At 45.9% G+C, this 20,943-nt stretch overlaps 1 protein-coding gene across 1 annotated transcript; it reads left to right on the top strand.

Moving 5' to 3' along the window:
* Window positions 1-4,701: 4,701 nt before the first annotated feature.
* Window positions 4,702-14,558, top strand: LOC120943643 (transmembrane protein 11-A, mitochondrial). Its single transcript, XM_040357044.1, has 2 exons — window positions 4,702-4,859; window positions 13,713-14,558. Exons 1-2 carry the CDS (start codon window positions 4,813-4,815, stop codon window positions 14,227-14,229), a joined length of 564 nt encoding a protein of 187 aa, XP_040212978.1. The 5' UTR covers window positions 4,702-4,812; the 3' UTR covers window positions 14,230-14,558.
* Window positions 14,559-20,943: the final 6,385 nt, after the last annotated feature.

The following is a 20,943-nucleotide window of genomic DNA, read 5'->3' on the forward strand; positions in this document are numbered from 1 at the left end:
TGGGGAGACTTAAATCTCATATTATTTTTCTCCAGGAGACAAATGTTAGAAAAGATAAAATTCCTAGATTAGGAAACCACGGATTTCCGACAGTTTATCATGGTGCCTTGCAGAATTCCAAATCAAGTGGGGTTTCAATTCGTATTTCTAAACAGATTCCATGGAAGGAATTAAAAGTAATCTCGGATGAAAAGGGTCGTCTTCTCATTGTCAAGGGACTCCTGGGTGAGCAAAAAGTTACCCTTGTTAACTTATATTTGCCAAATGAGGACCAGGTCTCTATATTGGAGACATATCTTCATTTGGTACATCAACACAAGGAGGGCCCTCTGTTGATGGGAGGGGACCTTAACATAGCGCTGGACCCTACACTGGATGTGTCTAAAGGAGTCTCCCATTTTTCAAATGTTAAACTGCGTAGAGCCAAAAGAATCCTTCAAGATCAGCAGTTGGTGGACACTTGGAGAACTTTACATGTACATGATAGGGATTACACTTTTTTCAGCTAGACACAATACATATACTAGGATTGATTATATATTTCTCTCACAGAATGTCCTAGTAGACCTATGTGAGGCCTCCATAAGCTCATTTACCCTATCAGATCATGCACAGACTAATTGTATTATAGAACTAGGAAAACCAATGCCTCGTGAATGGCACTGGAGAATCAATGAGACATTGTCGAAAGACCCGAAGTATGAGAAACAGGTAGCTCAAAAATTAGACTCTTTCTTTGTAACTAATGACACAGTGGAAGCTACCCTCTTCTGTCTGTGGGAAACACACAAATGGGTCATTAGAGGTATCTTAAAGCGGGGGTTCACCCGAAAAAAAAAAATTAACATTAGATTGAGGCTAATTACGGGAAGCAGAATTGGGTGTTTTTTTTAAATCAATGCAGTACTTACCGTTTTAGAGATAGATGTTCTCCGCCGCTTTCGGGTATGGTCTTCGGGACTGGGCGTTCCTATTTGATTGACAGCCTTCCGACGGTCGCATACAGCGCGTCACGAGTTGCCGAACGTCGGTGCGGCTCTATACGGCGCCTGCGCACTGACGTTCGGCTACTTTCGGAAACTCGTGACGCGCTGTATGCGACGGTTGGAAGGCTGTCAATCAAATAGGAACGCCCAGTCCCGCAGCCCATAACCGGAAGCCACGGAGAACATCTATCTCTAAAACGTATGCAGTACTGCATACCCGTAATTAGCCTCAATCTAATGTAAAAATGGATTTTTTGGGTGAACCTCCACTTTAATATCTCTGGGGGCGCATAGGAAACGTTTTGGACAGCTCAGATAGACTCTGTACTTAGAGACATTCGGGTACTAAGAAATCTCAAACCCCACAGATAGATAAGAAACTTGTGCGGCTTCGTGAGGAGCTAAACTCATTACTTATGGATAAAGCAAAGGCTAAATGAACTTGATGCAGACAAACATTTTATGAGTATGGTAACAAACCAAGTAGGATGTTAGCCAATGCCCTGAGAGAGACAAGGGCACGGAATTATATTTCCCATATTAAAACACAAGGTGATGTGTTAGTTGACTCCTCACAAAAGATAGCACAGGCTTTTAGGGCTTTTTTTTATGCAAGTCTATATCAATTGGAGGGGCAGTATCCATCTGTGCCAACAGAGAGCAGATTGGAGGAGGCAAGGAGATATTTCAAAGCTTCGGGAATGCCGAAGTTACTGGAAGATATAGTCCGAGATTTGGATGCCCCATTAATGGTGGAGGAGTTCCAGGTGGCCCTCAAATTGAAGTCGGGTAGGGCCCCTGGACTGTATGGCTATACCCTGTCTATTTTAAGTCTTTCTCAGATAAATTGGCAAAAAGATTTTTAATCACCTTTAACTCACCACGGGAGGGGCAGACAATACCAGCGGAGACATTAATAGCTCATATAGCAGTTATACCCAAAAAGGGGAAAGATACACCTATGTGCCCCAGTTACCGTCCAATATCCCTGCTTAATGTGGATCTAAAAATATTCACAAAGATCTTAGCTACTAGATTACTGAGTCATATCCCTATGCAAATAGATCCTGACCAAGTAGGTTTTGCTCCAGGCAGAGGGCAGAGAAAATAAATACACAACAGGTTTTAAGTGTTATACATCTCTCTCAAACTCATCACATACCCCTAGTGCTGATATCCACAGACACAGAGAAATCATTTGATAGGGTTGATTGGAGATTTTTAAAAGCCACGATACAACATATAGGACTGGGGGCGGGGATGCAAAGCTGGTTTACAAACCTATACTCAGTACTGACGGCTCCAGTTAAGATTAATGACATAATGTCAGATCCCTTTCCTATAGAAAATGGGACATGTCAGGGTTGTCCACTGTCGCCTATTATTTTTATCCTTACGTTAGAACCTTTTCTAAGAACCATACATGCAAATGTGGATATTAGAGGTATTTTAACAAAAGGAGGAGAACATAAAATGACTGCCTTTGCGGATGATTTGATATTCTTTGTTACCTCGCCACTAATATCTCTTCCACTGGGCTGATCGGTTAATAAATTCAATTGTATTTTGATGGATCATATGAGGTTGCATGGCGGAAACAGAGATATATGATTGATAACTTCTGATTTGTATCTTTCATCTATCAACTGAATTCCACTTTACCATGTGCGGCATATCGAACGTTTATGTACAGAAAAGGAAGCCTCTGCACACCGAAAGGATCACTATTATCTGTTAGTATAACAAAATCCACAAGCTTAACTTTGACAGTCCTCGTCCCAATGGGGCTTAGTCAGAGAGATAGCGGCGAAGAAGAGAAGCTTCCAGGATCTTTGTCTTCAAGCATCCACACTGACTAAAGCCCAGTTCACACTGAATCTGACTTTGAAATTGTGCGACTTCCCTTGAAGTCGCATGATTTCAATGCCGAAGGTCAGTGTGACTTGGCTGACATCTGTGCAACTTCACACACAGATGTTGTTCAAGTTGCACCTGAAATCGCAAAAAAAGAGTGCAGAATTTTTTTTTTCAAATCAGTGGCACTGCAAATTTGGCACCACAAATTTGGAGTCGCACCAATTTTAACAGTTCCATTGCCAACAATAAGGTGCGACTTGTCATGCAATTTAGGCCTATCAAATTGCATAAGTTGCACCGGTGTGAATGGGGCCTGAGGCCGGAATCACACTAGTGCGGTGCGAATTTCAGCTCTCTTATCTCTGCAGAGAGATAAGAGAAGTGTTCAGCAGATTAGCAACGTTTTAGATGCGAATTTGGAGACCTGGGAGAAGGTCCGGGTGAGAGGAGAGTGGGGAAGTGTATTGAGCTGAATGAGAGAAATTCCTGAAGAGAACTGAACACACCTGCGAATTAGATGCGTACCCATAGAAGATATTGGGACTGAATTCGCACCTGACCCGCACCGCAAGACATAAAAACCGCACACGGTTTGGAGGCAATGCGCAGTGCGAATGCATCGCACATATGTGAACCAGCCTCATTGAAAACAATGTATTTTGAAATGTCCTGCGAATTGGATGCAGTTTAAGCCGCACTCAATTCGCATAGGTGTGAACCTGGCCTGAATGTTGTCAACTATAGACGATTTTTTCCTATTGGAATAACTGCGTTTGTACCCAACTATGATTTCCTGCAGGAGCCTAGCTGGGTTTCCTGTGACCAGATAGGGGCGGGACGCCTCATTCAGGACTGGTGCACACCACAAATATGCACTCCGGATCAGTTTATGCACGTACATTTTTAATGAGTCTTTGGCGGGTTCTGTTTTTGATGCACTTCTGCTTTTTTCCCCACTGTACTGGGGTCTGATGCATTTTTGATTTGTTTCAGTGCATTTTTGCTGCATTCCAGTGCAGGAAAAATGCAGCACGTTCCACTTTTTTTCTGGAACTGGAAAGCCCTGGAACTTACCACACTGGTGTGAATAATGCCATTGGAAACCTTATAATCACTTTTCATGCATGTGGTGTGAACTGGCCCTCAAAGCATTGAGGCTGACTTCACACTGAGGCAGATTCATTTCATCGTGTCTTTTTACACTGGGGCGGTGCACTTGCAGGACATTAGAAAAAGTCCTGCAAGCAGCATCTTTGGGGCGGTTTGGGAGCGCTGTATACAACGCTCCAAAAACACCCTGCCCATTGAAATGAATGGGCAACGCTTCCAAAGCGCTGCAACAAGCACTTTTAACCCCTTCTTTGGGCGCTAGCGGGGATTAAAAGTGCTCCGCTAGTGGTTAAAAAGCGCTGCTTAAACAGCATTAAAAAACGCAGCTATAACGAGCTGTGCTTTAGCGCTGACGTTTGGGCGGCCCCAGTGTGAAAATAGACTGAGAGGCTGACAGAGTCTGCGGCCATTCGCATGTGGTTGGACAAGCAGTGATTACCAGTAGAGGGTCAGCCCTTGACACAAGCAGTCTGCATCCTGCACCCATCATCCTTAGGTAATCGCTGCTTGTTACAGGCCGCAGGAAGTTTAAGTCAGCCTTGAATGTATGTGTGAATGAGGCCAACATGTGACCTTTAACACTCATCTAATGATAATATACAACCTCAGAACATTGGTGTGTTGGTGAATGCATTGCTTCCTGTGTCCAGCCCTCATATTAGATCAGTTGATTTTCTGAGCCTCCATTACTATAGTATATAGGCTATGGTCAATGTAATATAGGAAGGTCACCACCCAGTCAGGCCTAGCTCCCTGTGACCGCCATTTTGGCCGCTGGGCCCTGAATGAACTATACTTCCCGTCACCACCCGGGAAATGCGCAGAACACAGGGAGGCGGGGGTGAGGCGAGTCTCCAAGATGGCCACTTGGGGAAGGAGGCGCGCTGGTGTGGGGAGAAGAGATAGGTGAGCCGGGGGACGGTGTGTGCTGTGTGGTGTCCGAGCTGTGATATGTCCGCTCCCCGTACAGGGAGAGAGAGGTGATCGGGCCGCCTGGTCCGTGTACATGAGCGTGTCATGGCTGACATGTACAAGGCCCGAGGTCAGCTGTGCCGCCCGGACATGTCACACGTGTCTCTATGAAGCTGGGTGGGGGATCGGCCGGCCACGGTCACCTTTTCCTTCCTTCATTCACTAGTACGATGTGTGCTCGGTACTATCCCATAGGGAATACACTGCGCTTCTATTACCCCCCACTCCCCGCCCTCTGGATTCGGACGGTGGCCCCTAATTCGGGACAATGTAAAGTTTTATACTTAGCCGATTGTAAAGATTTGTTCCCAGGAGGGAATGCAATGTAGATGACAGGTCACCTCTCACAGTGGGTGGGGGGCAGCTTCTAATACTGATCAGTCCATGGGGACCACAGGGAAAGTGTCTGCTGATGTTTTCTCCTAACAAGCTAGAACTACAGAAACAGGGCCTGTCATAAGACTGAATGAGGGAATTCCACAGATTGGGACATAGAGAGACGCCCCAAAGTTCTACATGTGCAGACTGATGTCACCCACATTGTGCCAGTTTCATAAAAACAGTGAACAGTACTTTCTCGTGTCGTATGAAATAAAAATAACATGTACCTATGTTGCTCCCTCCACGTTCTCCGCCAGCGATGTACCCATGTTGCTCGCTCTGTTTCCTCCAGCGCTATACCCACGTTGGTCCCTCTGTTTCCTCCTCCAGCGCTATACCCATGTTGGTCCCTCGGTTTCCTCCTCCAGCGATGTACCCACATTGGTCCCTCCACGTTCTCCTCCAGCCATGTACCCATGTTGCTCCCTCCACGTTCTCCTCCAGCTGTGTACCCATGTTGCTCCCTCCACGTTCTCCTCCAGCTGTGTACTCATGTTGCTCCCTCCACGTTCTCCTCCAGCTGTGTACCCATGTTGCTCCCTCCACGTTCTCCTCCAGCTGTGTACCCATGTTGCTCCCTCCACGTTCTCGTCCAGCTGTGTACCCATGTTGCTCCCTCCACGTTCTCGTCCAGCTGTGTACCCATGTTGCTCCCTCCACGTTCTCGTCCAGCTGTGTACCCATGTTGCTCCCCCCACGTTCTCGTCCAGCCGTGTACCCATGTTGCTCCCTCCACGTTCCCCTTACAGCCATGTACCCATGTTGCTCCCTCCACGTTCTCCTCCAGCCATGTACCCATGTTGCTCCCTCCACGTTCTTCTCCAGCCATGTACCCATGTTGCTCCCTCCACGTTCTTCTCCAGCCATGTACCCATGTTGCTCCCTCCACGTTCTCCTCCAGCCATGTACCCATGTTGCTCCCTCCACGTTCTCCTCCAGCCATGTACCCATGTTGCTCCCTCCACGTTCTCCTCCAGCCATGTACCCATGTTGCTCCCTCCACGTTCTCCTCCAGCCATGTACCCATGTTGCTCCCTCCACGTTCTCCTCCAGCCATGTACCCATGTTGCTCCCTCCACGTTCTCCTCCAGCCATGTACCCATGTTGCTCCCTCCACGTTCTCCTCCGGCCATGTACCCATGTTGCTCCCTCCACGTTCTCCTCCGGCCATGTACCCATGTTGCTCCCTCCACGTTCTCCTCCGGCCATGTACCCACGTTGCTCCCTCCACGTTCTCCTCCGGCCATGTACCCATGTTGCTCCCTCCACGTTCTCCTCCGGCCATGTACCCATGTTGCTCCCTCCACGTTCTCCTCCGGCCATGTACCCATGTTGCTCCCTCCACGTTCTCCTCCGGCCATGTACCCATGTTGCTCCCTCCACGTTCTCGTCCAGCCGTGTACCCATGTTGCTCCCTCCACGCTCCCCTTACAGCCATGTACCCATGTTGCTCCCTCCACGTTCTCCTCCAGCCATGTACCCATGTTGCTCCCTCCACGTTCTTCTCCAGCCATGTACCCATGTTGCTCCCTCCACGTTCTTCTCCAGCCATGTACCCATGTTGCTCCCTCCACGTTCTCCTCCAGCCATGTACCCATGTTGCTCCCTCCACGTTCTCCTCCAGCCATGTACCCATGTTGCTCCCTCCACGTTCTCCTCCAGCCATGTACCCATGTTGCTCCCTCCACGTTCTCCTCCAGCCATGTACCCATGTTGCTCCCTCCACGTTCTCCTCCAGCCATGTACCCATGTTGCTCCCTCCACGTTCTCCTCCAGCCATGTACCCATGTTGCTCCCTCCACGTTCTCCTCCAGCCATGTACCCATGTTGCTCCCTCCACGTTCTCCTCCAGCCATGTACCCATGTTGCTCCCTCCACGTTCTCCTCCGGCCATGTACCCATGTTGCTCCCTCCACGTTCTCCTCCGGCCATGTACCCATGTTGCTCCCTCCACGTTCTCCTCCGGCCATGTACCCATGTTGCTCCCTCCACGTTCTCCTCCGGCCATGTACCCATGTTGCTCCCTCCACGTTCTTCTCCGGCCATGTACCCATGTTGCCCACTTTGTTTCCTTCTCCGGCGATGTACCCATGTTGCCCGCTCTGTTTCCTTCTCCGGCGATGTACCCATGTTGCCTGCTCTGTTTCCTCCTATAGCAATGTAACCATGTTGCTCACTCTGTTTCCTCCTCCAGCGATGCTCTTATGTTTGTCTTTCTATTTCCTCCTCCAGTGATGCTTCCATCTTGGTCCATCCAGTGATGCTGCTATTGATGCTTCTTTATTGCTTCGTCCACTTTGTCCTCCAGTAATGCACCCATGTTTGTCCCTTTGTTTCCTCGCCCAGTGATGCGCCTATGTTGGTCCCTCGGTTTCCTCGCCCAGTGATGCGCCTATGTTGGTCCCTCGGTTTCCTCGCCCAGTGATGCGCCTATGTTGGTCCCTCGGTTTCCTCCTCCAGTGATGCACCTATGTTTATTTTTACTTTTTTTTAATTTTAAATTTTTTTTTTTTTTAAACATTGGTATCATTCCAGAAATCCTCTTAGGTGAGAATGATTTTGCGCTGAACACTGATTAGGCACAGTGTTCAATTCAAAATCTTGCACATGTGCAGCCACACCACAGGTCTTTAGAAGCGGGCAGAGGCCCATGGGGTGCCTGCGCAGGCTTAAAGATCACTGTGCATGCCCAGAAAGCAGCAGATCTCTACCAGGTCCCGTAGACTGCCAGAGGCGCTCACCGTGTTTTGTAAACTCATGCAGACAAGGGCAGATAAATAAACATATATATGCAGGACTGCTAATAAGCATCCACACCTGTAAAATCGCTCTGCCCTTTTCATGAGCATAAAACCTCTCTCCACATTTGTGTGAGTACAGTGTGTATATGGATACGCCATACAGGGTCAGTCCAGGGATTGCTTTGAGCAAGCAGGTAGGTGTTTTATTGCAGAAGAGACGTATGCAATAAAATGCCTCCCTGCTCAGTGTATCATAGTGGAACTTTGGTTCCGCTTTAAGGATACACCTGTGTGACATCCGTGCAGGTCCCTAAAGATCCAGCTGAAGGTATATGCCAATCTATGTATGTAAAAGATGAGCTGTGCACAGTCTATTCTACCTCCTGAACTGTTGTTTGTTTGTGTTAAGTGGGTTTACTTAAAGTGGAATTTCCATCCCAAAATGTTGTTTTCATTATTGTGCTCATTAGATCTAAAAAATAAAAAAAAATGTTTTTTTTACTCATCTGGCAATGTCTGTTGCTATGCAGTCCCACAAAATCTGCCTTTGGAATCACCTAGGATCCTGACATCATCTCCCTCTAATGCTCCTGGGAAATGTGTGTCATCATTTCCCAGGATGCAGTGCGCTACCCAATTATCACTCCCCATCCAAGACTTCCAGGAAGTAAGTGCTTGTGGGCTTCACAATGCCCACAAGCAAAATGACAACGGTGTGGACATAGTTTTATAAACTATCTTTTTTGAATAACTATGCGGAGCGGCGGCGGATTGTAAAATAGTAAGTGACCGGATTTATATTATAAAAACACATGATGAAAGGACATCCATTTACAAAATGCTAGTTGTGGTTGGAACCCCGATTTAACCATAGAAAACCTTGGTAGAGCTTTTAGCCAAGCTTTGCTTTTACTGGAAAAGTTGCCCTTCTTCTTAGATGATCTACTGGTCACCTCTGTTTACTTAGTATTTCAGCATGTGCTTAGTTTTAATTTCCTAGGGTTGTGGCCTCAGGCCCTAGTCTTCTCCTTTTTTATATTTCCCTTGTTCGGGTGTCCTCGTTATTGTCTGAACAGCATCAGCAGTTCCTAGTGGCTGTCCAGTGGTTGAGTTCTGTCAGAATCCAGAAGGGAAGTGACACGATTTGGAGGGAAATGTCTGGCACTGGATGACCTGCCCGCATCTACAGTGCTAGATTAGTGGTCCTTGTGCACAGATGGGGTGCTGTAAAGGGGCCTGGACAGTAGACTTGGGTTAGTATACCTGGCTTCACAAGTAAGGGGGAAAAAAACACAAGTAGGATAAGTAAGAGGAGGTTCATGTTTTAACCTCCTGGGACCCGCGCTATAGTCAAATGATGGCTACAGCGCGGATCCCAAAATCCAACAGGACGTCAATAGACGTCCGCCCCTTTGGGTGGTCCCCGCGCGCGCTCCAGAGCACGCAGCGGGGAAACTCTGTGTTGGCCGTGTCCCATGGACACAGCCAATTACAGATCGCCGCGAACGGCCAATCAGAGTGGCCGTTTGCGATGCGATCTGTGCGGCCAATGAGAGATGATCTCATATGTAAACATATGAGATCATCTCTCATTGCCGTTTTAAACAGACAGCGTCCTGTCTCTGGAGAGGAGACCGATCTGTGTCCCTTGTACATAGGGACATAGATCGGTCACCTCCCCCAGTCACCCCCCCTCCACCTACAGTTAGAACACAATGCAGGGATACATTTAACCCCTTCCTCACCCCCTAGTGTTAACCCCTTCAATGCCAGTCACATTTATACTGTAATTAGTGCATATTTATAGCACTGATCGCAGTATAAATGTGAATGGCGTCAAAAGTGTCCGATGTCTCCGCCATAACGTCGCAGTCCCAATAAAATTCGCAGATCGCCGCCATTACTAGTAAAAAAATAATAATAATTCTGTCCCCTATTTTGTAGGCGCTATAACTTTCGCTTATTGCGTTTTTTTTTTTTTTTTTACCAAAAATATGTAGAAGAATACGTATCGGCCTAAACTGAGAAAAAAACGTTTTTTTTTTTTTTTTTAAATTGGGATATTTATTATAGCAACAAGTAAAAAATATTGTATTTTTTTTCAAAATTGTCGCTCTTTTTTGTTTATAGCGCAAAAAATAAAAACCGCACAGGCGATCAAATACCACCAAAAGAAAGCTCTATTTGTGGGGGAAAAAAGGCGTCAATTTTGTTTGGGAGCCACGTCGCACGACCGCGCAATTGTTAGTTAAAGCGACGCAGTGCCGGAAGCTGAAATTTCACCTGGGCAGGAGGGGGGTATATGTGCCCAGTAAGCAAGTGGTTAAACTGAGTTTAGCTTCAAAGGCACTGTACATTATCAAATGTCTTTGTTGTATTAACTAGGCATTAGCGTAGTTATATTTTCTGTTGTGGCTGCAGTTTGTAGGTCCATGTATTCATTCACCTTGCTTGTTTCAATTATCTAAAAAGACAAGCAACGTTTTCTTTTGGATCACAATCCATGCCTCACCATTTGCGCTGTTGCATCACAAATGTGGGAGTGCTAATATTAAAGACTGCTGGTGATCTCTCTCTGCTCTGTCTGCTTGTGTCCTTTTCAGATCTAATTCATTAGCTCCCACTTGGAGAGCACTAAACTAAGAGAACCAAGGATTGTGACATGTCATTTTGTTCACAGGAAGTGTCAGTTGGTCATGCATTAAAGTGGTTGTAAACCCCTTTTGACTACTTTTACCTATAGGTAAGCCTAGAATAAGGCTTACCTATAGGTAGTGGAAATATCTCCTAAACGTGCGCCGCTTAGGAGATATTGCACTTGTAGTCCGCCGAAAATGTTAACGGCGCATGCGCAGGGAAGAAACGAAACTCTGTGCCGTTTCTTCTCCAGCCTGCGCCGTTAATGGCGGCTCTAGTGCACATGCGTGGGAGTGACGTCACGTGGCTCTGGCGAATCACAGATCAGCCCGGAAGAAAGAGGAGACAAGATGGACGATGCCTACACGGGACATCGCTGGATTCTTTTGCCGGTTAGTGTCACATAATGGGCTAGTATGCGATGCATACTAGCCCATTATGTTTTTAATTTGCAGGCTTTTCAGGTAGCAAAAGAGGAAGTAAAACCCATCAGGGTTTACTTCCTCTTTAACCTGTGTAGTACCAAGCTGCATGCCTCATGTTTGAACAAAGGAATGTGAATATCTACTCCACTATAGGCTATTTGTACATACCAACAAATGACATCATTAAACCATATGATGAATGCACATCTTATGCAAGTGAAATTCACAAGGTGAAGGTCTATAATGCCTTCAAATACTTATTGCACACTAGGGTTGTCCCGATACCACTTTTTTAAGACTGAGTACAAGTACCGATACCGATTACCAATAAATGTTTTTAATCTCATGTGACAGTGGCACTTGTGTCCGAATTTTTTTTTTTTTAAGGGGTACTGTTGGGGGGCTTTGGTGAGAGATCAGGGGTCCTAATAGACCTCTGACATCTCCCCTTTTAAAAAGGGGAAAGGGACTAGGGACACATATTCCACAGTCCCTTTCTCAGCAGCCTTAACTGCGCTGAAAATGAATGGAGAGAAGACAGCAGCTCCTCTCCATTCATAAACTGAAACTTGAAAACACAGTTTACGATGTTTCAGTTATGTGAATGGACAGAGTCAGTGATCACTGTACATTCGGAAAAGGTAAGAGATGGATTTACCTACCTTGCTGATTTCACTAAAGCAGTTGAAAGCCGTGGGGGGGGGGGGGGGGGGGGGAGAGAGAAGCGGAGAAACGTCTGTCAGACTTTGCAATCTATACAGGGGTGATCAGTGCTTGTAACTCCCCCACCGCACTGATCACCCTGACTGCCCAGATATAGTGTAAAGCATCGGAGCATTTGTCCGAGTACTCTGGCAAATGCTCGGTATCGGTACCAATACTATTATTTGTATCGGGACAACCCTATTGCGCACACACAGGTTTGCTTTAAAAAAGCAACCCTATAATCACAGATGGGAGCTTAACAACTTGAACTCTGGAATATTTACCCCTTCATGATCAGACTGTTTTTGCTGTTCAGCACTGCAATACTTTAACTGGTAATTGCTCGGTCATGCTATGCTGTACCCAAACTAAACTTGTATGATTTTTTTTCACACAAATAGAGCTTTCTTTTGGTGGTATTTTATCACCACTGTGTGTTTTATTGTTTGCGATATAAGCAAAAAAAAAGACCAAACATTTTGGGGGGGAAAAAAACGTATACTTTATACTTTCTGATGCAAAACATATCCAATAAAAAAATAAAATCGAATTTCTTCATAAATTGTGATTCTGTGTTGATTGTCAACACAGAGCTCTGGGCTGTGACTACACTCCAGATCAGCAGATCCCGATTGTGAATCATTGGCTGGAACTTGCTGACATCACAGTGGGTGCCAATAAGGATGGGGCACACGTTCCCTTGGAAGCAGGCAGCAACGTATGGGTATGTTGTATTGCCTGTGCGGGACGCCCGTATGCAGTACATTGCAGGCGGGCAGTCCAGAAGTGGCTAATTTGTTATTGTTTATTTTTAAGGCTAGAGCTACATAGGTGATACTTGCTTCAGAAAATTGATTGTGATTTGGGATTCAAGAAGTAGATAGAGAACATTACACTACACATGCTTCTTCCAAGTCCGCTGCTGCTGATATTGTGAGGTATCTGTATATACCAGGGCTCGACAAATCCCGGTCGCCATGGTGACTAGAAATAGGGTCCTGGCAACTTGGCTTGGAAGGGGGGCACCATCTGGTGGTGAGCGGTTGGTATTAAAAGTTATTACCACCAGATGTGTAAGCTGGCCCCATCTGGTGGTGGCCGTTGGTATTACAAGTTAAGCATTACAAGTTAAACAGCAATTCTAATGTCATTTTTCACTATTTTCACTGCCATCTTCTTCCCTCTAATTAGAACCCCCAAACATTATATATATTTTTTATCCTAACACCCTAGAGAGAAAAATGGCGATCGTTGCAATACTTTGTCACGCCGTATTTGCGCAGCGGTCTTACAAGCGCACTTTTTTGGGAAAAAATTACACTTGTCTTATTTTTTAATTAAAAAAAAAAAAAAAACAGTAAAGTTAACCCAATTTTTTTTTATATTATGAAAGATAATGTTACGCCGAGTAAATTCATACCCAACATGTCACGCTTCAAAATTGCGTCCGCTCGTGGAATGCCGACAAACATTTACCCTTTAAAATCTTCATAGGCGACGTTTAAAAAAATCTACAGGTTGCATGTTTTGAGTTACAGAGGAGGTCTAAGACTAGAATTATTGCTCTCGCTCTACCAATCGCGGCGATACCTCACATGTGTGGTTTGAACACCGTTTACATATGCTGGCGCTGCTCACGTATGTGTTCGCTTCTGCGCGCAAGCTCGTCGGGACGGGGTGCGTTTTCTGGCTCCTAACTTTTTTAGCTGGCTCCTAGATTCCAAGCAAATTTGTCAAACCCTGGTATATACTGCAGATTTGAGATTGCACATCAAGGTAAAATAAATAGACAACTGTTTGAATTCATTAGTAGCCCAATAAATGGTTTTACTTGATGTCTGAAATTGGTTAAAAACAAAAAACACGGCAGATTAATAAAAACGTTTTCTCTTTAACAGGGTACCCTTTTCCACCTGTGAGTGGTACATCGTGCACGAGATCTACAATGGTGAAAATACACAAGACCAGTTTGAGTACGAACTGGAGCAAGCACTCGAAGCTCAATACAAATATATAGTTATCGAACCAACCCGTATTGGAGATGAAACTGCACGCTGGATTAGTGTGGGGAACTGCCTACACAAGACAGCAGTACTTTCTGGTACAGTGTGCCTTCTCACTCCACTCGTTTTCCCTTCTGAGTATTCACCATATATGTCTCTGCCAGCTGGTATTCTAAGCTTGGCCTGCTCTACTCTTTATGGAATCTCCTGGCAGTTTGATCCTTGCTGCAAATATCAGGTGGAGTATGATGCCTATAAACTATCAAGACTTCCACTACACACTCTTACCTCCTCTACACCAGTCGTGCTTGTAAGAAAGGATGACGTTCATAGAAAAAGACTACAAAACACAATAGCACTTGCTGCATTGGCATACTGTGTAAAGAAGCTGTACGAACTTTATCTTGTATGATTTCCATGGATGCTGAGCATGCAACAATATAAACCTTTTTTTGTGAAATTTGATTGAGATTGAAGAATTTCCCCAGAAAAAAATTTGGTGCTACTGCACTGATTATTTTCAGCGCTTTACGGTAGAAGGATGAGGACCTGCTTTGAAGTCATTAAACCCTAGCTGCAAGTCATAAACATAACGGGGAATACATGAGCTTTAAAAGTGGGTGATGAGGGAGATCTTTTTATGTTGAACATAGACTTATGTATTTGTTGTACTACACTTAACCAGCCAGAAGCCCATGTGACCATTAAAATCAAAACTAAATAAATGGCTACTTGCTTTCATGTTGTGGACTGAGAAAGTTTAAGTACAAAAATGTCTTTAAAGTCTTGTCACTCTAAGCCTAAAGTACTTTCCTGTATTCTGAACCTGGTTTGTACAATTTATCTGATCACACCTGGTTTCCATGCAAGGTTACCATTTTGAAATTTTTTGCTTATTGTTTTTCCCCCTCTTTAATCTTTTGCTGGGCATTCATGCAACAATATGCTCATTCTATATAACTGGCATTTAGAGAATGAGTGATTTGCACACTATAAATTGGCTGTCTAAACATACTAAACAAATTCAACAAAACCTAATCTTTTTCAGATGATTGGTTCTTTTACAAGGAAAGGATCTGTTCTATTATCCATCAATAGTTTATCAGTATGTATGACCAGCATTAATGTTTAAAGCTAAACTCCCAGTATATATAGAAAAAGTTGTGCAGTTATTTATTCATTTAGACAAATTAAACGTATTTAAAAATGCAATCAGAAGTACATAACATTTGTCATAAAATCAGTCTCTTGTAACCCTCTATACAGCAGCACTTAGACTGTAAGGAGGAGGTCTAACACTAGCAGCCAAGCTCTGCTGCTTGTATGTATCCTTATGCCGCGTACACACCATCACTTTATGTGATGAAAAAAAAACGACACTTTCTGTGAAGTAAAAAATGAAGTTTTTGAAACTTCAATTTTCAAAGACGAAGTTGTCTACACACCATCGTTTTCTCACAATGATCTTGCAAAGTGAGGTTACGTTCCACCACGTTTTACCATTGAAGCTCGCTTCATAAGTAGCTTCTGGGCATGCGTGGATGAAAAAACGTCTTAGAAAACGACGTTTTTTGCTACACACGGTCAATTTCTGTGAAGTAAAAAGTGCACTTTTGAAAAACGACACATAAAATTGAAGCATGCTTCAATTTTTTTTGGTCGTTTTTTACAAGACATAAAACGACGTTTTGCCCCACACACAGTCAATTAAAGTGACGTTTTTAAAAACGTCATTTTTTTTCATCACATAAAGTGATAGTGTGTACGCGGCATTAGAAGAGGAGGGAGCAAAGGGATGACCTTACCAGTGTCCTGCTGCTTCCTCATTGTCCAAAGTGGAGGTGTGTTTTGACTAGTGTTCATGACCATGCTATGCTATTGCATTGGTAGTAAAGATATAGATGGGCTGCCCAACGACAGCTTTACAAACCATTTGACAAGTGGAATGTTATACTTTATAATATGTTGTGAGCTAAACAAGTATTGCTTTTGCAGGTGGAATTCTAGACTGCGTTTTCTCATGTTGACCATAATAACCTTAGCTGATTTGATTAAAAAAGCCAATTGGTTACAGAGCTTCATGATTGTAGCAATTGGAGAGAGACAGTCTGGATGCAAGCAGCAGCTGCTGTTCTATAGCTTTACGTCGGGCAAAAAGAATTTGAGGTTGACTACAGATAACAGCCTAGAAGGGGTGAATCATTTTTTACAATCCTTTGTCAACCTTGCCCCCCCCCCCCCCCCCCCGCTGTCAGAATACAATACCTCAGCGGGAGTGAGTCCCTTATCGATTGTGGATGGGGAATCAAGTCTTTTTTTTTTTAAAGCCACTGGTCCTCTATGGGCTGCTTGATGGTATTAAACCCAAAACCAAAAATGTAATATATTGCAGCTTACCAATCATTAGATATGGTGGCTGCTTCAGTTTTCTATGGCTTTTTACATCTGTTTTTACTTGGTGAGCGGGACAGTAACACACCTCCTGTATTGGTGAGACCAGCCCTCAAAAATTGCACTCTTTGCTCGCAAAATGCGAGTGGAATTTAGTCCAGGGCGAGTGAGGAGCGGGGGTGAATCAGGCTGACAGTTTCCTGGCTGAAGCGATCAGCCAGGAAACTGTCAGCCGAATGACACAGCGAGCGGCAGGGCTGGACTGCCCTGGCGCTGCTTTGAGCCGTGGATGCAGCTCTCTCCTTCTCCTCCTCTCATATCACAGACACACAGCGCGTCCGCTGTGTGTCATGGAGCTGGGTCTGTGTCTGAGAAAACATTAAAGTCTCTGAGGCACCCGGGAAACCAGAGCTGCGGTCAGGACAACTCGCAGCCATTCTAAGCATGAATGACTGCTCAGAAACCTCGGGACTGCACTCTTAGCCCCCTGTACCTCCCCTAGCAGCATTTCATTGCAGGCTGCTGCTTGAGTGGGCGGGATGGGGATGTGCCTTTCTCCCAGAGAAGACGCTCGTCTGAAAGGAAGATGCGTGCACTTTGTAGCTGAGCTGAGCAGAGGGAAGCCATGTGAAAGTTCCTGCAGGTGAGCTCTGCTGCTTGCACTACAGTGTGGATTTGTTTACAGGCACCACTATGCTGAGTTACTGCAACCTAGCATAGAGGTGCTGTTAGCTGACAAAAGAGATCTTCATTCATGAGAAGTGAGAAATGTAACTCAATTAAAGGATTATGACTGCCCCCCCAGTGTATACTCTCCTGATCCCCCCTCCCTTCCAGTGTATACTCTCCTGTTCCCTCCCTTCCAGTGTATACTCTCCTGTTCCCTCCCTTCCAGTGTATACTCTCCTGTTCCCTCCCTTCCAGTGTATACTCTCCTGATCCCCCCCCCTCCCCTCGGTGTATACTCTCCTGTTCCCTCCCTTCCAGTGTATACTCTCCTGATCCCCCCCCTCCCTTCAGTGTATACTCTCCTGTTCCCTCCCTTCCAGTGTATACTCTCCTGATCCCCCCCCCCTCCCCTCAGTGTATACTCTCCTGTTCCCTCCCTTCCAGTGTATACTCTCCTGATCTCCCCTCAGTGTATACTCTCCTGTTTTCTCCCTTCCAGTGTATACTCTTCTGATCCCCCCTCCCTTCCAGTGTATACTCTCCTGATCCCCCCCTCCCCTCAGTGTATACTCTCCTGTTCCCTCCCTTCCAGTGTATACTCTCCTGATCCCTACCCCCAGTGTATACTCTCCTGATCCCCCCTCCCTTCAGTGTATACTCTCCTGTTCCCTCCCTTCCAGTGTATACTCTCCTGATCCCCCCCCTCCCCTCGGTGTATACTCTCCTGTTCCCTCCCTTCCAGTTTATACTCTCCTGATCCCCCCTCCCTTCAGTGTATATTCTCCTGTTCCCTCCCTTCCAGTGTATACTCTCCTGATCCCCCCCCTCCCCTCAGTGTATACTCTCCTGACCCCCCCCCAGTGTATACTCTCCTGACCCCCCCCCCCCCCCAGTGTATGCTCTCCTGATCCCTACCCCCAGTGTATGCTCTCCTGATCCCTACCCCCAGTGTATGCTCTCCTGATCCCTACCCCCAGTGTATGCTCTCCTGATCCCTACCCCCAGTGTATGCTCTCCTGATCCCTACCCCCAGTGTATGCTCTCCTGATCCCTACCCCCAGTGTATGCTCTCCTGATCCCTACCCCCAGTGTATGCTCTCCTGATCCCTACCCCCAGTGTATGCTCTCCTGATCCCTACCCCCAGTGTATGCTCTCCTGATCCCTACCCCCAGTGTATGCTCTCCTGATTCCCCCCCCCCCCCAGTGTATGCTCTCCTGATTCCCCCCCCCCCAGTGTATGCTCTCCTGATTCCCCCCCCCCCCCAGTGTATGCTCTCCTGATTCCCCCCCCCCCAGTGTATGCTCTCCTGACCCCCCCGTGTATGCTCTCCTGACCCCCCCCCCCCGTGTATGCTCTCCTGACCCCCCCCCCCCCCGTGTATGCTCTCCTGACCCCCCCCCCCCCGTGTATGCTCTCCTGACCCCCCCCCCCCCGTGTATGCTCTCCTGACCCCCCCCCCCCCCCCGTGTATGCTCTCCTGCCCCCCCCCCCCCCCAGTGTATCCTCTCCTGACCCCCCCCCCCCAGTGTATCCTCTCCTGATCCCTCCCTCCCTTCCAGTGTATACTCTCCTGTTCCCTCCCTTCCAGTGTATACTCTACTGATCCCCCCCCAGTGTAAGCTCTCCTGATACCCCCCCCAGTAGCAATGCTGCACTGATGGGGCACTGTAAGGCTGCAACTGATGGGGCACAATAAGGCTGCGTTCACGGGCACAGATGGGTACTGATATGCTGTATGTTACTATTGTTAATATTTATTTTTGGAACGTAATTCTGCTTAAAATATTTAACAGTGTAATTTCATGAGATAATTTACAAGGTCGTGTTTAGGGGCGGACTTAGGGGTAGGGCAGGGGAGGTGTTGGGTTGGGCAGCTGGTGGCGAGTAACTCTTAAGGCCTGGCTAGTGGCTCAGGACTTGAAATTTTGAGCCCTGGGTGAGACACAACTCTGGAGGAATAAGCATAGAAGGCACAACAGATGGCAGCATTGTCGAATGTATCAGCAGATTTAGAACCACTAACAAATTGAAGCCAAACTCCAGCTCACACTTTATAATAATTTACACCAAACCTTTTTTTATTTTTTTTTCATTTTGGTATAAAGGTTTTGCATGATTAAATAAAAGCTGATCATTTTAATCATCCCTGCTGTGCCAAATGGTTTGTCTCATCCCTGTAAACTGACAGTCTGCTGGAGATTTTGTGCTGTAAAAGAAAAGACTTGCTGACTGGATCACCAGATGAAAACCGAAGGGGAAAAAAAACCCTGAAAAAATAAAATACAGCCATCAAATCTAAGAATTGGTAAACTGCAATATAACGTTTGCTTTTGGGTTTAATACTGCTTTAAAGTAGCATATTATTCTTCAGTTATTTAGAACAACAGATGTAGAAAGAACAGACAGAGAGCCCTTTCTTGCACAGCTTTATTTGGCAGTCATATACAGTATGATTACCTATTTATTTCATTTGGAAAGCTGCAGTGCAAAACTAGATTTTCTTGCTCTTTGCTATCTCATCCTTGCTGCTTTATTAAAGGATATGTTCACTTTTTAACAAAAAATAAACAAACGCACATTTTTGCAGGTAAAAAGAAATGTGCATTTTTTTTTTCTGTGGAGCCTGCACAGCATTGCGCCCACAATCAGCAGATTGCAGGTGCAGTCTCAGGCTCCTGCAGACTCTCAGCATAGCAGTATGCTGGTACCTCATATGGGCAGACGGTTACCTGAGGGAAGGAAGCTCAATAGACTATGAGCAATAGAACCTGTGAATGAATGGCGCGGCTGTGTGGGCTGAGCCTGCACATCCGTGCTGTTTTGAAATTGTGACAGCGGCTGCAGGCAGATGATCCCTCTGCAGCTGTTATGGGGGGGGGGGGGGGGCTGCAGAAGCTGAAACATTTTGCATGTTCCACTCTAAAAAATGGTAGAACATGTAAAATTTTCCAAAGGTGAACTTGTACTTTAATACTTTCATTTATTAACATTAGTGAACTTCTGTACCATTATTAGCTGTCCTTCTGACACATACTTAGGCTGGCCATACACGGTGCAACCACAGGTTGAAGGAAAGAAATTTGCACGATTCCCCCTGTAACATAGACCGCGTTGACAGGAGAATCGGCAATTGTCTTATCCCAGCAGGTGGACGGGGAAAGCTGTCCCCGCCGTGAGAAGACTGTGATTATTGCTAGCAGCCCCTAGTGATAATCGCAAGAGAATCCAGCAGGCTGGTTGTACCGAAGTTGATCGATTTACCTCGGTACCTTCAGCCTGCCCATTAGCGGTACAAATCTCAGTCGGTTTAGCAGAAATTAACCATGTATGGCTGGCCTTACAAATAACCTCTTTTTCTACGAACCTTCCAGGACGGCACACCTGAGAGATGAGGGCTCCTCCCTGCAGGAAACGCAATCAATTGACAGCTTGTTATAAGTCCCCACCCTTCCCCTTGATCCCCATTATATATTAAAGTAATCCCGAACTGGTTCTCAAGGGACATGGTTCCGTACAGGTACTTACTACCTAGCGATTAGCTTATCTTTTCCCTCCACTTAGGGCGGGAAGTAGGCCTGCCGTCCTGGAAGGTTCGTAGAAATACAGTTACCGGTAAGTCTAACGTGGGTTTTCTCCTATCACCTTCCAGGACGGCACACCGGAGAGGATAATCAAGTAACCACAGGCCTATCTTCAAGGTGGGACTACAGCTTGTAGGACCTTCTGACCGAAAGCCAAGTCTTGTTGTGACAACATTTCCACACGATAGTGCTTCAGGAATGTATGATGAATGGACCAGGTGGCCGCACTTGCGGATTTTCTCCCAGAAAGCCCCTGCTTTTTCAGCCCAAGAAGTTGCTAGAGATCTGGTTAAATGAGATTTGATTTTAGCAGGAGCTGGGATTCCGGGGGAAATACATAAGCCCTGGAGATAGCTTCTCTTATCTATCTGAAGACTGAGGCTTTTGAGGCCTGAAGTCCCTTTCTGGGCCCAGCATACAGAACTAGTAGGTGATTGGATCTCCTAAAGTTCTTTGTTCTCTCTAGATAAATAAGAAGACACC

This window comes from Rana temporaria, chromosome 6, assembly GCF_905171775.1.
Source record: "Rana temporaria chromosome 6, aRanTem1.1, whole genome shotgun sequence".
In the NCBI taxonomy this organism is placed as follows: domain Eukaryota; kingdom Metazoa; phylum Chordata; class Amphibia; order Anura; family Ranidae; genus Rana; species Rana temporaria.